The sequence below is a fragment of the Notothenia coriiceps genome, unplaced genomic scaffold (assembly GCF_000735185.1).
Source record: "Notothenia coriiceps isolate Sejong01 unplaced genomic scaffold, NC01 NC01_scaffold00034548, whole genome shotgun sequence".
Taxonomy (NCBI): Eukaryota; Metazoa; Chordata; class Actinopteri; order Perciformes; family Nototheniidae; genus Notothenia; species Notothenia coriiceps.
In genome coordinates, this window is record NW_011367249.1 from 354,687 (window position 1) to 371,357 (window position 16,671).

A 16,671-nucleotide genomic window follows, 5' to 3' on the forward strand; every position below is an offset into this window, starting at 1 on the left:
GGCTCTTCGCTACACAGGTTCCACAGGTATTCGTTACTGATAGAGACTGGCTCTCAACTGGCCAGTATTTGACAACATTGTGTTGATTGACGTTTCCGTCGGGAGGATCCCCTTGGATAGTACGTTTTACGGTGAAACATTGCCAGAATACTATGTACTTATAACAAGGGCCACACAGGTCCCTTTGAGTTGAGTTCACAGTCTTGGTGTGTTGGGAGGGAGATTGAAAAGGCGAGGTATGGGTTTAAAATTTTTTTGCCCGAACGTTGGCTCGACTATGTCTGACTAGGTCTAAACTTTACATACTGCAATCTTTCCCCAAACCGTGGAAAGTGTAAAATCCCTACTCACCCCGCACGGTACATTTCGTACTATTGGACTGTGAGCCGGTAGGGCGGGGGGAGGAAACGCACCACAATTCGCTATACTTTAGGCTTTGTAAGTTTTTTTTATTATTTATGAAATAAGGTCTCACACGAACGAAAAGAGTTAGAACTTCAGTAGGTGTATTTGCCGTGAACATTATTTGTGCCAAGCCGGCGACGTATTTATAAATGTGGGTAGGACCGGCATCAAGAAATACAATTATCTCGGCGACCTACTCTTTTCTGGACGGATTTCTCAGATCCCTTGTTTGACCTTCTTGACCGGTGGCTATTTTTGACTTATGCACTGCACCTAGTATTTTATATAGTCGGTTAAATTTGTGGTAGAACGTAAAGAAAAGGTCGTTTTACGCACGAGGAACCGACATACGTTATCATTTAAAGTTATTAATTTTTATGGTCCAATTTGGAGACTTAACATCACCTCATCTTAAGTTTCTTGTTACTGACAGTACACCAGTATTATAATTCGGACAATTACGACGGGGCAAATCCTGTCGGTTCGTTAAAAGTGGGGTAAATAATTAATATACAAAAATTTAAACTATTGTGCGGTTACACAAATTATCGACCGTTGAAGGATTAACACCCGTTGTTGGATTTTGCAAGGGGTTCAGAGTCTACAATCATTACCGCGCACGAACATTCTCACTGTAAACCAGAATAACGCAGAACGCGCCCGGCGCAAACCGCAATATACTGTAAATTATTAGATAAGATCCACGTAACGACATATTCGGTGGTTGCGGTTACGTAATTTGGGTAAACGTAACAGCGTGGGACCGACCGTAGAACCTGCCCCCGTCGACACTCGAGTGCGACGACGGACACGCAACTTGGACCGTTTACTTTCGACAAGGACCCTCTGATTAAAACAGGTGCGGTCTTCCGAGCTCTTCGACGTGGGCCGTTTCCCCTTATTTGGGGGTGGGGGTAAAGGATGTCATACCACATGCACATCTATTGTAAATCTATTATGTCACATTAAAGTGGGGGTATAAATACTAGGTTCAGGCGTGGTACGGTAACATTCGTGTTTGTGTGGCCTGAGCCTGTATCACAATTGCCGTCTTAAGTACAAATAATCTTTCTAGAAGTTCGTTTGGTAAAGGCACGAAAACACATTTTTATTTGATTTGGGTTTAGTCGGACCTTTGGTCCCCTCCATTTTACTTCAAATGCCCCCAGAAATGTGCTTACGAAAGTCGTCCCAACATGCGCCCAGGAGTGTCGGACCCCGATCCGGTGACCCGAGGTGGAACCTTGAAGGTAAAGGACCCACAGAGTAACCTAAAAGGCACCACTTCGTCCCTTTGTCGTCCGCCCGGTAGCAAACTAGTTTCAGACCCGGCCACCAAAACGCTTTTCGTCCTCCTTTTACCGTCCGAAGAGTCGGCATGTTTCGTATGAGCCGCCTATACACCGTCGGGTTTTTTGTTTTAGTTTTCATCGTCTTTTTTATTTCTTGACAATGTAGTGAGAGGGTTAGGGGATAGTACACAATTTGATATTTTATGTTATTAATGTATAGTTATAAAATAGATTTATTTCCATCACGGCCCGAGAAAAAAAATCGTCCAGTGGTTGTTATTGTTTTTATTTAGGACATGGGATTGTCGAATAAAAGTGTCACAACGGAAAGAAAAAATAACGTTTTGAGCTTTACCCGCTAAATTAACTAAAGGGTTTTTATCCTCCGAAGACCGAGAATTGTAGGAAAAAACCTTAATTACTCGAGAAAAATTAAACAAATGTTAAATAGTCACAATCTTATCAGCGGCAGGCGGCTGGTATTGGTATTTGTTGGAGAGAAACCCATGTAATAGTCGCCCTTACCGTTAGCGCGTGACAAATTTTTCTTGACTACCGGTTAGGGAATATGTTCGCAACTCGTGTGAGCGCTTTGGGAGACGATAAACGTATTGGTACATATTCCTTTCCCCTTTCCCCGAGCCATAAGCGACAACAAATGTGATTCAGTGTCCTCAGCTGTTTAGTCTAACTAATGAAGAATGTTGATTACCCTTAGTGTGAGGGCTACAAGCCTCACAAACGAACACACATCCTAAAGGTTATGCTTTTGTTTACATCAGACATACACAGTAGTGATGTTATGTATTGCGCCGAGGCTTCGGAGCGTGTGTCGAGTAATCCCCGAAGCATTTTGTGAAGCATGTATCGAGGCTTGTATCGTTTTGGGCCAGTGACGTCATTGATGACAAACGTAGCCTCGCTGCCTGTCGATACCACGTGATTGCTTCAGAAAGTGATTCCGATCGGTTGAACCCATGTTTGAACCGTTGAACCACAACGCTCATAATACCCATGGATGTATAATAAGAACCATGGAATGGAATTAAAAGAGCTCAGACCCTCACTTATATAGAGGTCGGAACATGTCATAAGTATAAATAGATACAAGCATAAATAAATGTAGGAATAAAAACATGAATAAATAAATGAATAAATACAGGAATAAATATTGTAGAGTGTTTTCAGGGAAATTCAGTGTGTGTGCTGTGTCTCAGGTAGAAAGCAATTGACTCACGACCGCAGGGTCCCTGGTTCAACGACTGAACAATACGTCTTTTTGGTTGTTTATAAAAGCTACAGCTAAATGAGATGAAGTTAATAAATGTATTCTTTGAAATGGTTTAGCCTTTTTTCAGGCTACAACATGGTTAAGTTTATGAATATTATTAAGGAATACAAATCCCTCTTTGCAATGTTTACCAGCCTCCTTAGGCTTTACAATCACAATCAATAAACTGGAATAAAAACAATATTGTTAAAATGAAAATATGATTTAATGTTCGTTGTTTAGAGTTATTCTAAGGCTTTACTCATTGGGAACTCGGTATGAGATACAGCACACTTTTGAGATGTCCAATCTGCCTGTTTTACACACTTTGACCAACAGGGGGGTTTGTGTTCAAATGAAGCCCATGATGAAGCCTCATGAGATGTACCCTTTTGCGAACCAATTGGCTGGAAAGCTACAAAGCTTCATAAGGCTTCATCTCGCCATCACTAATACACAGACACATTGATTTGAAACAGCTTTATTTTGCTAGATTGAGTGCACGCAATCATGTTTAAAATATCTATTGTTAATTGTGTTGTGTGTAATCCTATTGTCAGTGTCTTACAGCTCACCTTGCAGCTGGCAAAAGGTTGAGCTGATAGAAAACACCTGCCTTTATAGATATGTCAGCTAATTGGACTACGCCATTCATCTCAAACCCTGAGGGGTGTTTAAAGAGGCCACTCCATTTAAGCCACCCCTTTTTACAGCCTTTTCCCCGCAACAATGGACTGGCCAGTATTGCTACAAATTCCCTGCAGTGTGGAGATGAGGGGGGTATGTGAGTTGCTCTTGGGCAGAAGAGCACACAGGATGTCACCTATTTTTGTGACGTTTTGTTTATGCGTTAAATGCTAGATTGTGTCTGTTTATATCTGCATCTTTTTGTTTAGACCTAATTGATTTTATTACCCATCTTAAAACTGTACTTATAAAACGGACAAGTCAAATCAAGCAATCTGATTGGTTCTTAGCCGTGATATACTGAGCATACCACGGGTAGAATTGTAAGTTAATTTTCACAACAAGTCAGTATCCCTCCGCGTCTGAGAAAAACAGTATACCGTTGGGCTGAAACAGTTTGCTTTTTGTCGACCCTTCGCTTCGCGTCGGGCCGAACCGGGCCCCTTAGCTGTGATATAATGAGCATATACCACGGCCTGTCGTGAGCTATTGCTTAAATATATTATATTGGGTAAATAAAATCCTTATTTTTGCACCTCAACCTGCATTCCTGATTTCTCCGACCGAAGCTCCAAGATAAACCGTCAGTGTTTGCCATCAAAGCTCCAGCTCTCCATCGTGTCTCTCTTTGAGTCCTGATCCAATTGCTTCAGAAGTTTCCCCCACAGTTATTTAGGTTTTTATTGTTATTGAAAATGGTAATTTGAATGGCAGTCTACTGTACATTGAATACAGCATGCTTAAAAATATTTTGCATGTTTAAGAAAAGCTATGCTTCAGAACAATTGCAAAATGACAAATTGCCTACAGTACACATGCATTAGATTATAATGTATATTATTCTGTAGATGTAGATAATATAAAGGAAAGATACCATTTCTATTACATTCAATTATTAGTTATTACAATTAATTGTATTTATGGGAACATTTCACATTCAAATGTAACAACCTTTTCCGTAGAATATAAACAAATATTATATAATGAACATTAGTAATAAAAAGGCAACCAAAACCACATTTGTGTTTGACAGATACTTTTTTTGAAATGTAAACTTTTGGGGTGTTTTCATTATTTTTATCTTTTTTGTTGCCTTTTTTTTGTTAGTTATTAAGTCCACAGTACTTCCTTGTAACAACAGGTGGCGGTAATTCACCGTGCAGCGAACAAGAAGAAGAGGGATGTTTTAGCCGTCCCGGTGTTGAGTTGTGATATTTCCTACAGCCCCTTATACCCACCAGCAGCTGAAGTGATCCTCCGGACTGCACCTCCTCTCCTCCCCGGGTATCAGACACCTTCAGCCGGCCATGGCGCAGAGAAACTTCTTCGTGGGAGGGAACTGGAAGATGAACGGGAACAAGGAGAGCCTGGAGGAGCTGATCTCCACCCTGAACACCGCCAGCCTTCACGACCAGACCGGTAAGTAACGGATAATGTCGTGTCTGTGGGTTTATTATATTTGCTGCACATTAACTGCAGGTTATAGGATGCAGAGATAATGAAAATATATCGTTAAAGAATGACAGTTAGGAGATACTGCTGCTCGGATGAGATGTGATCAGGATGAGTTGCATAACGGCCTCTGACGTTTCTGTCTTATCCTCAGGGCTGGAAAGTAACTAAGTCAATGCACTCAAGTGTCTTTAAGTCTCATTTGACTTTACTTTTTGCCATGTCGTACTTTTATTCCACTACATCTCAAGGTACAATATTGTAATTTTTGCACCACTGCATTTTATATGTTCTTAGCAGTGGCGTAGCCAGGAATTATTGTGTGGGTGGGCCTGGAGAAATGTAGGTGGGCCAGGGGAGACTTATTAAGCGTGGGGTCTGAGCTGAAACTTCATTAATGATTTGAATGATTTTTTAATGCACTAATTGAACATAAGCATAAACTAGCAGTGAAAACAAAAACATAGGCACGGCGGCCTCAGAATGTGTGTTATACTGACATCCACATGACTAGGGATAGGTATCGTTAAGGTTTTAACGGTAGGCCTACTACTACTTTTATCGATACCGCTTATCGATCCGGTGAACATTTTTTATCGTTTTTTTTGGAGAAAAAAAGAAGGTAAACTAACTAAACAAATTGTGAACAAAACTAGCATTGCTTTTTATTTAACACTCGAACCGCCAGAGATTTTTTATACCTAAAACCGCCACCGGGGTCAAAACCCAGCAGTAGAATGCATTGATTTTCAAAGTAAAAGTATTGCTTTAAAAAGAAAAATGGTCCTGTGGTATTGGTATTTTGACAAGCAATTGTTTCGTTTATTAACGGTACAACATAGGGTTTCGTGAGGCGGTTGTCGTTGTTGGGTGAAAAGCAAACAGCTGTTTGCTGCGGAGCACAGCGGGAGCAGTCTCCCGTGAGCGCACTCCTTCACTACAGACTGCCGCTATCAATCTCTCTCTCTCTCTCTCTCTCTCTCTCAATCTATAAGGAACTGCAGTAGACAAAAGGCGTTGCTATAGGAACACGTCATGTTTGTTTACACGCAAAATCAATAGCGCGAAAAGGGGTGGGGTCAATATGACCCGCTTGGCGGAAATAGGTATAAATGGCAATTATTTTGCCGATTTCTTCAATCTGACTTCATATTGACCATTTTTAACAACATAGGGTGCTACATAACACACTTTCAGGAAAAGTTACGGACTGGGAGACTTTAATATGTTATTGAAAAAAAGTTACATACAATAAAAAACAGCTCTGGGTCAAATTGACCCCGTTGGCGGTTCTAGTGTTAAATTAAATACATAATATTTCACATCAGAAGAAACAATCGTATTAAATAATCGGATAGAACTGTAAACAGAATAGCTGAAACTTTAACAAAATAAATAACTCAGTTACCTCTAATCATCAACCCATGTTTGTATAATTGAGTTAACTCCTAGTGTCGCTGCTAGCATTCATAACACCTGACGTGAAACGTTAGTCGTGGATGGGGGGGCTACAGCACTACCAGAAAGACAGTCGAAGCCGGTGCATTTCTCCGTCTGAATATGGTGGACTTTTGCTAAATGTTTAGAAAAATTGCTCGTGTTACCGGCACCCTTACATGCTAAACTCTTATTGCACTTTTGGTAACGAGCATCGAGACGGGTAAAGTTTAACCACACCTTGGAGCGCGTTCTCTCTGCCATCTCCTCCGTGTGTGTGTGTTGCTGCATGGAGCAGCTGCATGTGTGTAAACTGCCCCGCCCCCTCGCAAGCAGGCGGGGATTGGAAAGATCTAAAATACTAAAAATAATCATAGACGCATTTTGCTGTCTTTTTGCATATTAGAAACGGAGTTGGCGACACTAAAACTGCAATATAATTTTTGTGTAGCAATAATACATATGACAGATATGTTTTACATGTCTCTCTCCACTACCGACCGATAACGTCGGAGCTTAATGGTACCACGGTCTTTAATAATTGAGCCCTGGGGCCCGTTTAATACCGGGGCTCGGTACCCATCCCTACACATGACTGGCTCGGCGGCCACAGGTTATTTATCCTTGACAGTCGCACAGTGGGCCCACACTGAGAGTCTTTTCATATTCAGCAAATGTGTACACGCTTCACTGCAGACCTCAAGAAGAAAAAAGATTTTAATTCACTCACGGCAAAACTTACTTTACTTACTAATTTACTCACGTTAAAAAAATGCACTCCCTATNATCATGTCTTATCAATGACAGGCTCTTATCATTCAGGGCATTCACTAACTGTGCATAACAGTCTTCATTTTTTCCTGGATCTGCAGCTAATGCGGCTTCACCCGTGGGCACTCGCAAAATAGTGTCTTTTAGCTTCAAAATGTGCAAACGGCTAAGGAATCTCGTCTCCCAAAGATCATACTTATCTTCTGTTCCATAGAATAAAATCTGCTGGGATGTTCCTGCTCCGGCCATATTTTACGTTGCATCCACGTTAACACGTCTTCCCTTTATACAGTTCACTTATCTCCAAACATTGGGTTGCGGCTTGAAGAAACACCGTGTCTTCAGTTTACGCGGGAGTCTCTCAGCGCCGTCTTCATCCAGGTCCCACTAGTAGCTTCTCTTGGCTAACAGCTCTTTCTTCTGTTACCTTGTTGCTCTAGACTGGCATTCCTGGGCCCATAACCTGTTAAGCGGAGTGCGTTGCGGTGAAGATTTAATAGAACTTAGTAGTAGACAGCTTCCTTTAGCCTTCATTAGGCATATTTATTTATCGTCGTAGGAGAGATGCGGTTGTGCTGCCGCTCAGCTCTCGATCCAAACAACATCTGAACGGATAAGGTAGAGGCCACATGTAGTGCAAGGTATAGTCAGTGACGTCACGTCCTGGACGCACCGCATACAACATTGCCCTCTGCAGGACACAATGAACAAGGGCGCACATAATTGTACAACATTTAACATACTTTTCATTCAGGAAGTATGACGCTGCGCTGTCAGTATGCTTGTCCATGTTTGTGATTGGTCAAATGCTGCTAACCCCGGCCCTTTCATGGGAACGCGCACTCAGCCGGACAGAGAAACCCTGGCTTGAGTTACCGAGTTGATAACCAGCGTCGACTCGTAGGACCGCTTAGCAAGAGCGCGTTTGTTTTAAGGGTTAGTTAAAGGTAGGTAAGAATGGAGAAACCAGCTTGAGTGCGCTAGAATTTGAAAGTACACAACCGAAAAATATCTGCCCCTTCCTTCAGACTTCCTTACAGAGCCCCTCTTCCAACACACACGAAGGCGCACATGACCAATGAGGGCACGAGATAAGTTTGTGCACAAGATGGAAGGCTGACAGGCAGGTAGGCCATCCAATTATCTCACCCTTTAACAAAAAAAATTTCTGAAGTGAATTACCTACCCCACCTTTAAGCCAGATAACTCAAACATATCCAGGGTATGTCGAACTGGATTCGTAGTACAGGCCTCTGGTACAACAACGTCCATCTGAGCTGGTCCAGGTGTGTAGCTCTCCACACCTTCTCCGAATAATTGGGTGTGGGTGAAGCCACATGGCAGTTACTGCCTCTAACCAAGCCCCTGAAGCAACAAAAAACAAAAACAAAACATAACCCCACTGTCAGATGTGATTCGTCTTAGAAAACTGCTGGCACAATTGTCATAAAACTTTTTGAAAGGGACCCAAGGAAACCCTGTTGGAGCAAATGAGAACCACAGGACTCACAAACACAAATTATTTCACTTATGGATATGAGACAGTCGGTTCTCTCCGAGTTCCCATGATCTTCTTTTCCTATAAGTGGTTTTTATCCTGGTAACATAAAGTACGTGAATGCGTTATCCGACAGAAAAACTATATAAATGAATTTTTCTCCGACACCTCTTTTGCAAATCACAAATTCTGAATTCAACGTTTCTCTTCACTTACAACAAAGCAGTGTTGCCTTTTCACATGAGACATTTAGGGAAGTGTCAATGAGGCTTATCAATGACAGCACACAAGAATGGAATAAAATATGGTTTTTAATTGCTGTTCTTAAGTTACAGATATGAATTGGAAGGTTCAGAATAGAAATAAAGAGTAAGTCAATGAACTCCCAGGTCCTTCAGTGCATCCAGTGAAAGCGCCCTTGGGCAAAGCATGTTAAACTTGCTCCTTCATGAAGACATGTTCATTAATTTAAAGTACATTTATTGGTAAGTTGATAACTGATCTTACTTGAATTTCAGGTTTGGGTGCTACATTTAAGTCAGTGTGTATAACCCTGTTATCACTGATGATGTAACAATGCTCTCATAACCTCACCAGCTCTTTTTTTGTCTCATTGATTGAATGGATCAATAATCTCACAGGCTAAACGACTGAGAACACCACAGTTTATTTAAGTATAGTACACCTGGGGGTGTAGATATCTCACCTATTGAGGAATCACACATAAAACACATTTATATTAAAATCGCACCACTCGATGTACAAACAGTTGCAGAGGCTGCAGTAGTAGGATCCTTAATTAGGGGTAACGTAAGACATGTTTGAAAGTATGTACAATTTATTGTTGTTGAATTTTGAGAAGTATAGGATGTATTGTAGCTGTCAAGAACTCCTCAATCACAGTCATCTACGTTTTGTGTCTGACCACTTTCCCTTTTATCTATACTGTAACAAAGGTAACGCTGCCCTCTGCTGGAGAAAAGCTTCTGATACATTCAAGGTTAAAAGTTATGATTCTTATGATCTCACATTGATGTTTTCTGTCCTATTTTGTCTTTTTGTTCTTCACTCAGTGTGTTCAGCTTGTCTTGATTTTCAATTTCCTGTGATTCTCATGGTTTCTGATTGCAAAAGCTTCCATTATAAATCTAAATAAGGAAACGTAAGAAATACAAAGCAATCAATCATCATGTTCAGAGAGGGGGATGTTTGAACCTATTCCTCCAAGTGAAAGTAATCATAACAATACCAGAAAATAGTGTGATTACTGAGAGCATATAAGGTTGGAGGGTAACAAAAAAGAAAAGAAAGAAATTAAATGTTTTTAAAATGTAATAATTCAAAATCAAATATTTTAATAAACACTGGTCCTATATACATAACTAGTCAGTCCAATGTATATGATGATGAGTATATTTTGCCCTTCATAAAGTTTGAGTACCGGCGGTTACCAATAGGCAGCACCAGTGTTTAGAAAGTTAAACATTTTATAGGGAAATCCAGTTTACTTTCCCTCTGGATTCTCGAAAATGAAGGCTGAACGTCTGCATGTGAGAGGTGTTTTCAGGGAAGGGGAATCTGTGATACATGCAGATTCTGTTATCAGTATTTAAATAGCAGGTGCAGAGAAAAATTACTGAGACACTGGAGATCCATGATTTGAAGATTCAGTGCATTTATTTATAATGTTTTAAAATGTCTAGTAAAAAAAAGTTCTTAAGGCAGAATGAAATAAATGGTTGGAGTTTGGATATTTCAGTGTCTATAAATATATATGCTTTTTGTGACAGCTGTTATGCAAACGATAGCAAAGTTCAGGACAGGTTTTATTGTAAATATCCAAAAATGAAGTAATTTGGTAATGATGAGATATGTAGCAATCCGGCACAGTCTGAGTTTTATTATTTTGTACCTATGCTTTGGCAATACAGTCTGTAACTATAATCAGGCTGATTAAGCTATTCTTTGAGTTTTACAACCAGGGATTCTCTGATAAGTCTTCTAAATTCATGGATCTAAAGTGTGTTTACAATCAAAAAGTGCTTTAGATAATAATAATATTTTCTTTTAAATGTCCTTTCTTTAGGAAAAGATTACAACAAATAATTAGAAATTAATTCAAAACTGATGCTCTGTGTGGGAGGTATAGGAACTTTATGTTAATTGTTGGACATTGGAACAAGCTTTCGTGTGTGTTTGTGTGTGTGTATGTGTGAGCTTGTGTGGGGGTGTATGTTTGAGTATAGTGAGGCAAATATTAACTTTGTTCAAAGTACATTACTCTTCTTGAATTACGATGCACAAATGTCACCAGAGTTAATGTATTTTTGTGAAATCCTGCTCTACAGCAGCATGACTCGCCCCTCTGCTCCAGCAATCAGCATCATTGAAGGCATATTACGCAGACTATGCATTTATCAGGATGTGTGTTTTGGAGACATAAAAACAGTGTTCTGGTATTGACAACTTCAAACTGAGTAGCTAGAGTCCAAAAGAAAGTTAAAGAAAAGTGAATGATGAACTTTCATCAATCAGAAACATGAAGACTAAACAGAAGACAACTTCCAATTTCCATGGGTGTCTAACAAGGCTTCTGTTAATTGAAACAGCAACTGATTTCATTAACTTGGTCATTGGTCCCACTCTCCCACACCACTGACCTCCCCCGACACATCACATTCTCTCTCAATCAATGAAAGGGATGTAAACAGACCTTTTAGAAAACTCAATAGCAGAAAAGCGGCTGACCCTGACAATGTCTCCCCCTCCACCCTGAAGCTCTGATCAGCTGTCTCCTGTGTTTACAGACATCCAACACCTCATTGGAGACATGCCACGTTCCAACATGCTTCAAAACCGCCACCATCATCCCGGCCCCCAAGAAAACAAGGACCAGAGGATTAAATGACTACAGACCCGTTGCCCTGACCTCTGTGGTTATGAAGTCCTTTGAGCGCCTTGTCCTGTCCCACCTCAAATCCATCACAGACCCCCTGCAGTTCGCCTACAGAGCCAACAGGTCTGTGGACGACGCTGTCAACATGGCCCTTCACTTCCTCCTCCAGCACCTGGACACAGCAGGAGCCTACGCCAGGATCCTGTTTGTGGACTTCAGCATTTAGTGGAATGTTACTTACATAGTGTATAAAGTATAACTTTAATTTGAAGTGTTGTGTTGAGTGGAGAAACGTATGGTCGCATAACTTCCGTCACGTTGCAGTTGAGAAGCATGGATTGATAAAGATATTCAATGTTGGAGGCTCTGACCAATGCTCAGTTGCTCATGAAGCCAAAATGGCTTGGCTCTAGAGTCTAGAAAACAAAAGAAGCCTGGATCATCCTTGATTGGGTCCATAGAGCATGTGAACTTGCATTTTTGCTAAGCCGATCCACCAGCTCTCGCTTCAGTCATGAATGGGAAGGAAAAAAGGACTCTTGATTAATCCTTTAGTGCATTTTATGACTTTTAGGACCTAATAATATGTAGGGCTATTGAAGTGTTCATAGTGGCTATTTCATTCAGCTAAAAGAAGAAAACCCCGCTATTTTATGAAAGTCGAAGGGAAACCTTGTTGTTACATTGTCCGGCGCACTTCCTGTGGGCTTGGTGAGAAGCGTCCAGTGTTCCACACATTTTGTGTGCACTATCCTCCAGTCATAGTGCATTTTGCCATACATCACATTGGGACATACCCAGCACAACTGGACCTTTGTAGACACACACACCCCCCGCCGCCGCCCCCCTCCACGGCATTATAATGTCCGTCTTTTCACTGAATTGTCGTCTTGAAAAGGGTACTCACAACAATTCCGCAACAACTTCATCTTCACCTGTTGCACTTGTCATTTCAACGTTAAAAACAATAAAACGGCATGAATTGCTTCGTCGCATTCATCTAGATCAGGGGTAGCCAACGCGGTGCCCGCGGGTACTTAGTCGCCCGCAGGGGCAACGTGAGTCGCCCGTGGGGCATGTTCTAAAAATAGCTCGCCAAGCAAGTCCATGTGTAAAATACACAAAACAAAATAGGAAATGTAATTAAAAGAATCTACCCTATGCATAAACGAAACCTAAATCATAAGCGAACTCTATCTACTTAATATAACTCTATATCTATCTAACACCCCTCCTCCCGCCACCCCCACAATGAATATCGACCAATCACGTTCTTGCTTGATTTGCGGGTCCAGAGTTGCAGTCGGGAAGAAAAGCAATGTGGCACCTCCCTGCTGATTTTCAGCAGAATCTACATAACACATCAGCCCCATTGAACAGCCTAGTCGTGCCAGCCTACACAGCACATGAGGGGCAGAGATGTACTCTGTGTGTTGCAACTTGCATATTTATTTATTGCACTTGAAGCACACACACGCATGGCGTAATTTCCACTGGGTACAGGGGGGACATGTCCCCCGCTCTTTTCGAAATCCCGTTTGTGTCCCCCCACTTTACAAATATGTGTATTATTATTTTTTAACGCAAGCCGTCATCGCCACGGAGGAGCACACAGCCTCTGTGAGCGAGCGAGACAGAGGGAGAGAGAGAGCGAGCTAGGGAGGGAGGGAGAGCGAGCGAGAGAGCTGGGAGAGCACACCTTTATCTATTTAATATAGATAAATTAAGAAATCATTCCAATGTGTACTATAGGACAGTAAAAAAAACAAAAAACAGTTTAAAAAGGGAGTGATTAGTAAAATATGCATAAATAGAAAGAAAGAATGCTAACTAGGTAACATAAGATAAGAATAAACCAGTTTAAATGATTTGTTATTGGTTGTGATCATATTCTAAAGATGATTGGATTATTGAAAAGTATACAGCTCCCTTTCATATGAGTGTTGAAAGCTGTATCCACAAATTCACCAGAATTTATGGATACACCAGAGTGCACCAGCATTTCACTTCAACATTTTAAAAAACATCTTCCCGGGGGAGCACGCCCCCGGACCCCCCTAGAGGAGCTGAGGCCCGTCCACCCCCAAATAAAGCAGGTTAAAATAATTAGATTGCAAACATGTTCTTTTAGTAAACACTGAAAACGGGTCCCACAGACCCAAACAGCACACAAAGGTTAAAGGTAAGCATATTAATGTTAAAATGTGCTAAATATATACACTGCAAAAAACAAAAAAAGAGGAGTAAAAGTAGCCCCCGACTTGTTTTATTTTTTTAAAGTAGCCCTCACCCTAAAAAAGGTTGGTGGCCCCTGCTTTAGGCGCTTCTTTCCTTTTTTTGTTTTCCACATGCCTCTTGAAGTACATGTGGGATGTCTTGTAATCCCACTGCATAAAAACAATATGTAAATGTTTTTCTAGGGCTGCGAGCAAACAATCTTTTGCAGGAGCTTATGCCCATAATAACTAAGCAAGTCTAAGAGGGGGTTAATTTATTGTTCAACATACTTTAACAGAAAGCCCCTAACTGCAAGACAGCACAGATCTAAACTTTAATAAGCTTTGTGGTGAAAAAGAAAAGGAAAGTCAGAAGTCAACAAGATAACAGAAATCCTTGGAGATAGAAGAGGTTATTCTACCTCTAAGAAACCCTTCTGTCATACACGGGCTAAGCGAGCTATGGAATTGAAGCTGAAGGACTGGGTCTTGTTTAATTGGTCTCACTGCCGCTCAGAAAGATGTAGTTACTTGTTGAGTGCAATGATGTAAGCTCCCTGGTGGTCCTCCACTGTGATGGATACATTCACATAGTGGTGGGCTGAGCCGAAGCCTGGGGGCAGGAAGGCCGAGTGCTCGGGGCTGCTGCCTTTGTACACACAGAAGTCCTCGCAGTAGTCTTCTCTGCAGCGCGTCACCAGTAAACTGTAGAGCAAAGGAGTCTCCGAGACCCCGAGGTCACTGTAACCTGGAGGCAAGAAAAGACATTCACTTTTAAATACTTGTTTACTTTTTCTTTATATATTCATCTGTATTTTTCAATTGTTGTAGTGTATTTATCCCATCTAAAATAGTAAAAGGTTCATGTGTTTTAGAAAGAACAGATATATTGTGGTGAATTTGGACGAGGTTAAAAGGGAGAAATCTGATGATCAGACAGGACAGATTTAACAAAAATCAATTAGTGATGACAAAGGGAAAGTAAAGTAACACGTTTGGGATTCAGGTGTGTGAGGCCACGTCCTCCTACCTGAGCAGCTGAAGTGAACTCGGTCCAACAGCGTGTGTATCGTCCAGTCTGCGCTGTCTCTGTCCACGTACGCCACTCCATCCTCCCCTTCCCTGCTCAGGCGACACTTCCCGCCATCTGGGGGCGTGTTGTGGTGCAGAGTTATGGACGCGGCGCCCTCTCCATCTAAACTGTCGTCGGTCACATGCAGGGTGAAGTTGTAGGAGCAAGGTTGCAGGATGCCCTGCCGCAGCACAAGATTCATGCCGTCACCTCCTGTGGTGGTGGAGGAGGAGTCCAGGACAAAAGTCTCATTCTGCAGCGTCATGGCACTCCAGCGCTGAAAGGCAGAGAGAGAGAAATATAGGCATTCATACATTAATTGAGCAAGGATAATCCATCCTAAAAGCTTTCAAATAAAGGAAGGGACACATGATTTTTGTTTTGAGGTTTGCCTTGATGCGTTCATCACAAGGCTGAGCCAATAATTAGATTAATGCTTTTAGTATGTTTTTAAGGAGTAATTTGGTTGAGGCTCTAAACATCACTTAATTATTTTGATGTACAAGACAAATCCATTCTGATCATCTACTTTCTATAATCAGTTCTAAACTGTTATATGTTCTGTGTTTATGGCTCAGGTTAGAACATTGTTTTACTTTGGAATCTGTATAAGTTACTTAAAAACTCTAATTTGACAGGTAAAAAATGTATATTCATGTTTACTTCAAGGAGAAATATGTATGTGAGAACTACATGAAGATAGATACATGATATATACAGAGTACCAAACTTAAAAATGACCCCTGTGCAGTGTGAAAACAGGAGTAAAGTTCAATTCTAGGAATGAACCTAGTTTAGAGCTGAGTCATCTGCTATGTGCAGGTTGAGGCTCAGGGACTCAAGTATTTTGTCTTTCAAAATGTTCCCCTGTGTTAGCAAGGACCAAACATATTGGCCCTGGCTCAAGTTGTATATACAATTACTTAATTCTCACATCCACACAACTGCCTGCATAACATATTTCCAGAGAATAAAGTCTGAATAAAGGAAAGAGGTGGAGACCAAGGACGAGAAATGATGATGGATGAGGATTTTGAGGTCGTTTCTGCAGTGTGACAACATATAGATATGGATTTGGAGTGTGTATGTGCCCATGGGTGAGAGTGTGAGTCTGTCTGTCTGTCTGTCTGTCTGTCTGTCTGTCTGTCTGTCTGTCTGTCTGTCTGTCTGTCTGTCTGTCTGTCTGTCTTCCTGTCTGTGTGTGTGTCTGTGTGTGTGTGTGTGTGTGTGTGTGTGTGTGTGTGTGTGTGTGTGTGTGTGTGTGTGTGTGTGTGTGTGTGTGTGTGTGTGTGTGTGTTTACCCCATGGTAAACGCCCTGGCAGTTGGTGCAGGTTCCTCTGAGGTAGACGTACGAGTTCTGGCTGACCTCGTAGATGGACTGGACCTTACAGGACACACACTCCAGGGACACCATGGGGATATGGCCACTCTGGACAAGCACCTGTCATAAACACACACAAACATACATGCTGTCAAAATACAGGCAGTAAATAGCATGCAACCGATCAGAACGCAGAACATCCAACAAAATACAAACACATGTAGTTTATTATATATTTCTTTGTATTTCTATATTTTGAGGGATACATCCAAGTACAATGCATTATGTGACATGCCATATTTATATCCAAACAGAAGACATTCTATTCTTTTCTACTTTTTCTTTATCAGTAT

General features: G+C 41.3%; 2 protein-coding genes across 2 annotated transcripts in view; both read right to left on the bottom strand.

Moving 5' to 3' along the window:
- Nucleotides 1–1,785, bottom strand: part of LOC104962317 (ectonucleotide pyrophosphatase/phosphodiesterase family member 2-like) — a 10,367-nt gene extending 8,582 nt beyond the window's left edge. The window contains exon 1 of the mRNA XM_010790748.1: nt 1,768–1,785. Within this exon, the coding sequence (XP_010789050.1) occupies nt 1,768–1,785 (18 nt within the window). The remainder of the gene's footprint in view (nt 1–1,767) is intronic.
- Nucleotides 1,786–14,451: 12,666 nt separating this feature from the next.
- LOC104962318 (polycystin-1-like) overlaps nt 14,452–16,671 on the bottom strand; it is a 90,774-nt gene continuing 88,554 nt past the window's right edge. Inside the window, exons 17-19 of the mRNA XM_010790749.1 lie at nt 16,298–16,438; nt 14,955–15,273; nt 14,452–14,672 (exon numbers count right to left, since the gene is read on the bottom strand). Of these exons, the coding sequence (XP_010789051.1) occupies nt 14,452–14,672; nt 14,955–15,273; nt 16,298–16,438 (681 nt within the window). The remainder of the gene's footprint in view (nt 14,673–14,954; nt 15,274–16,297; nt 16,439–16,671) is intronic.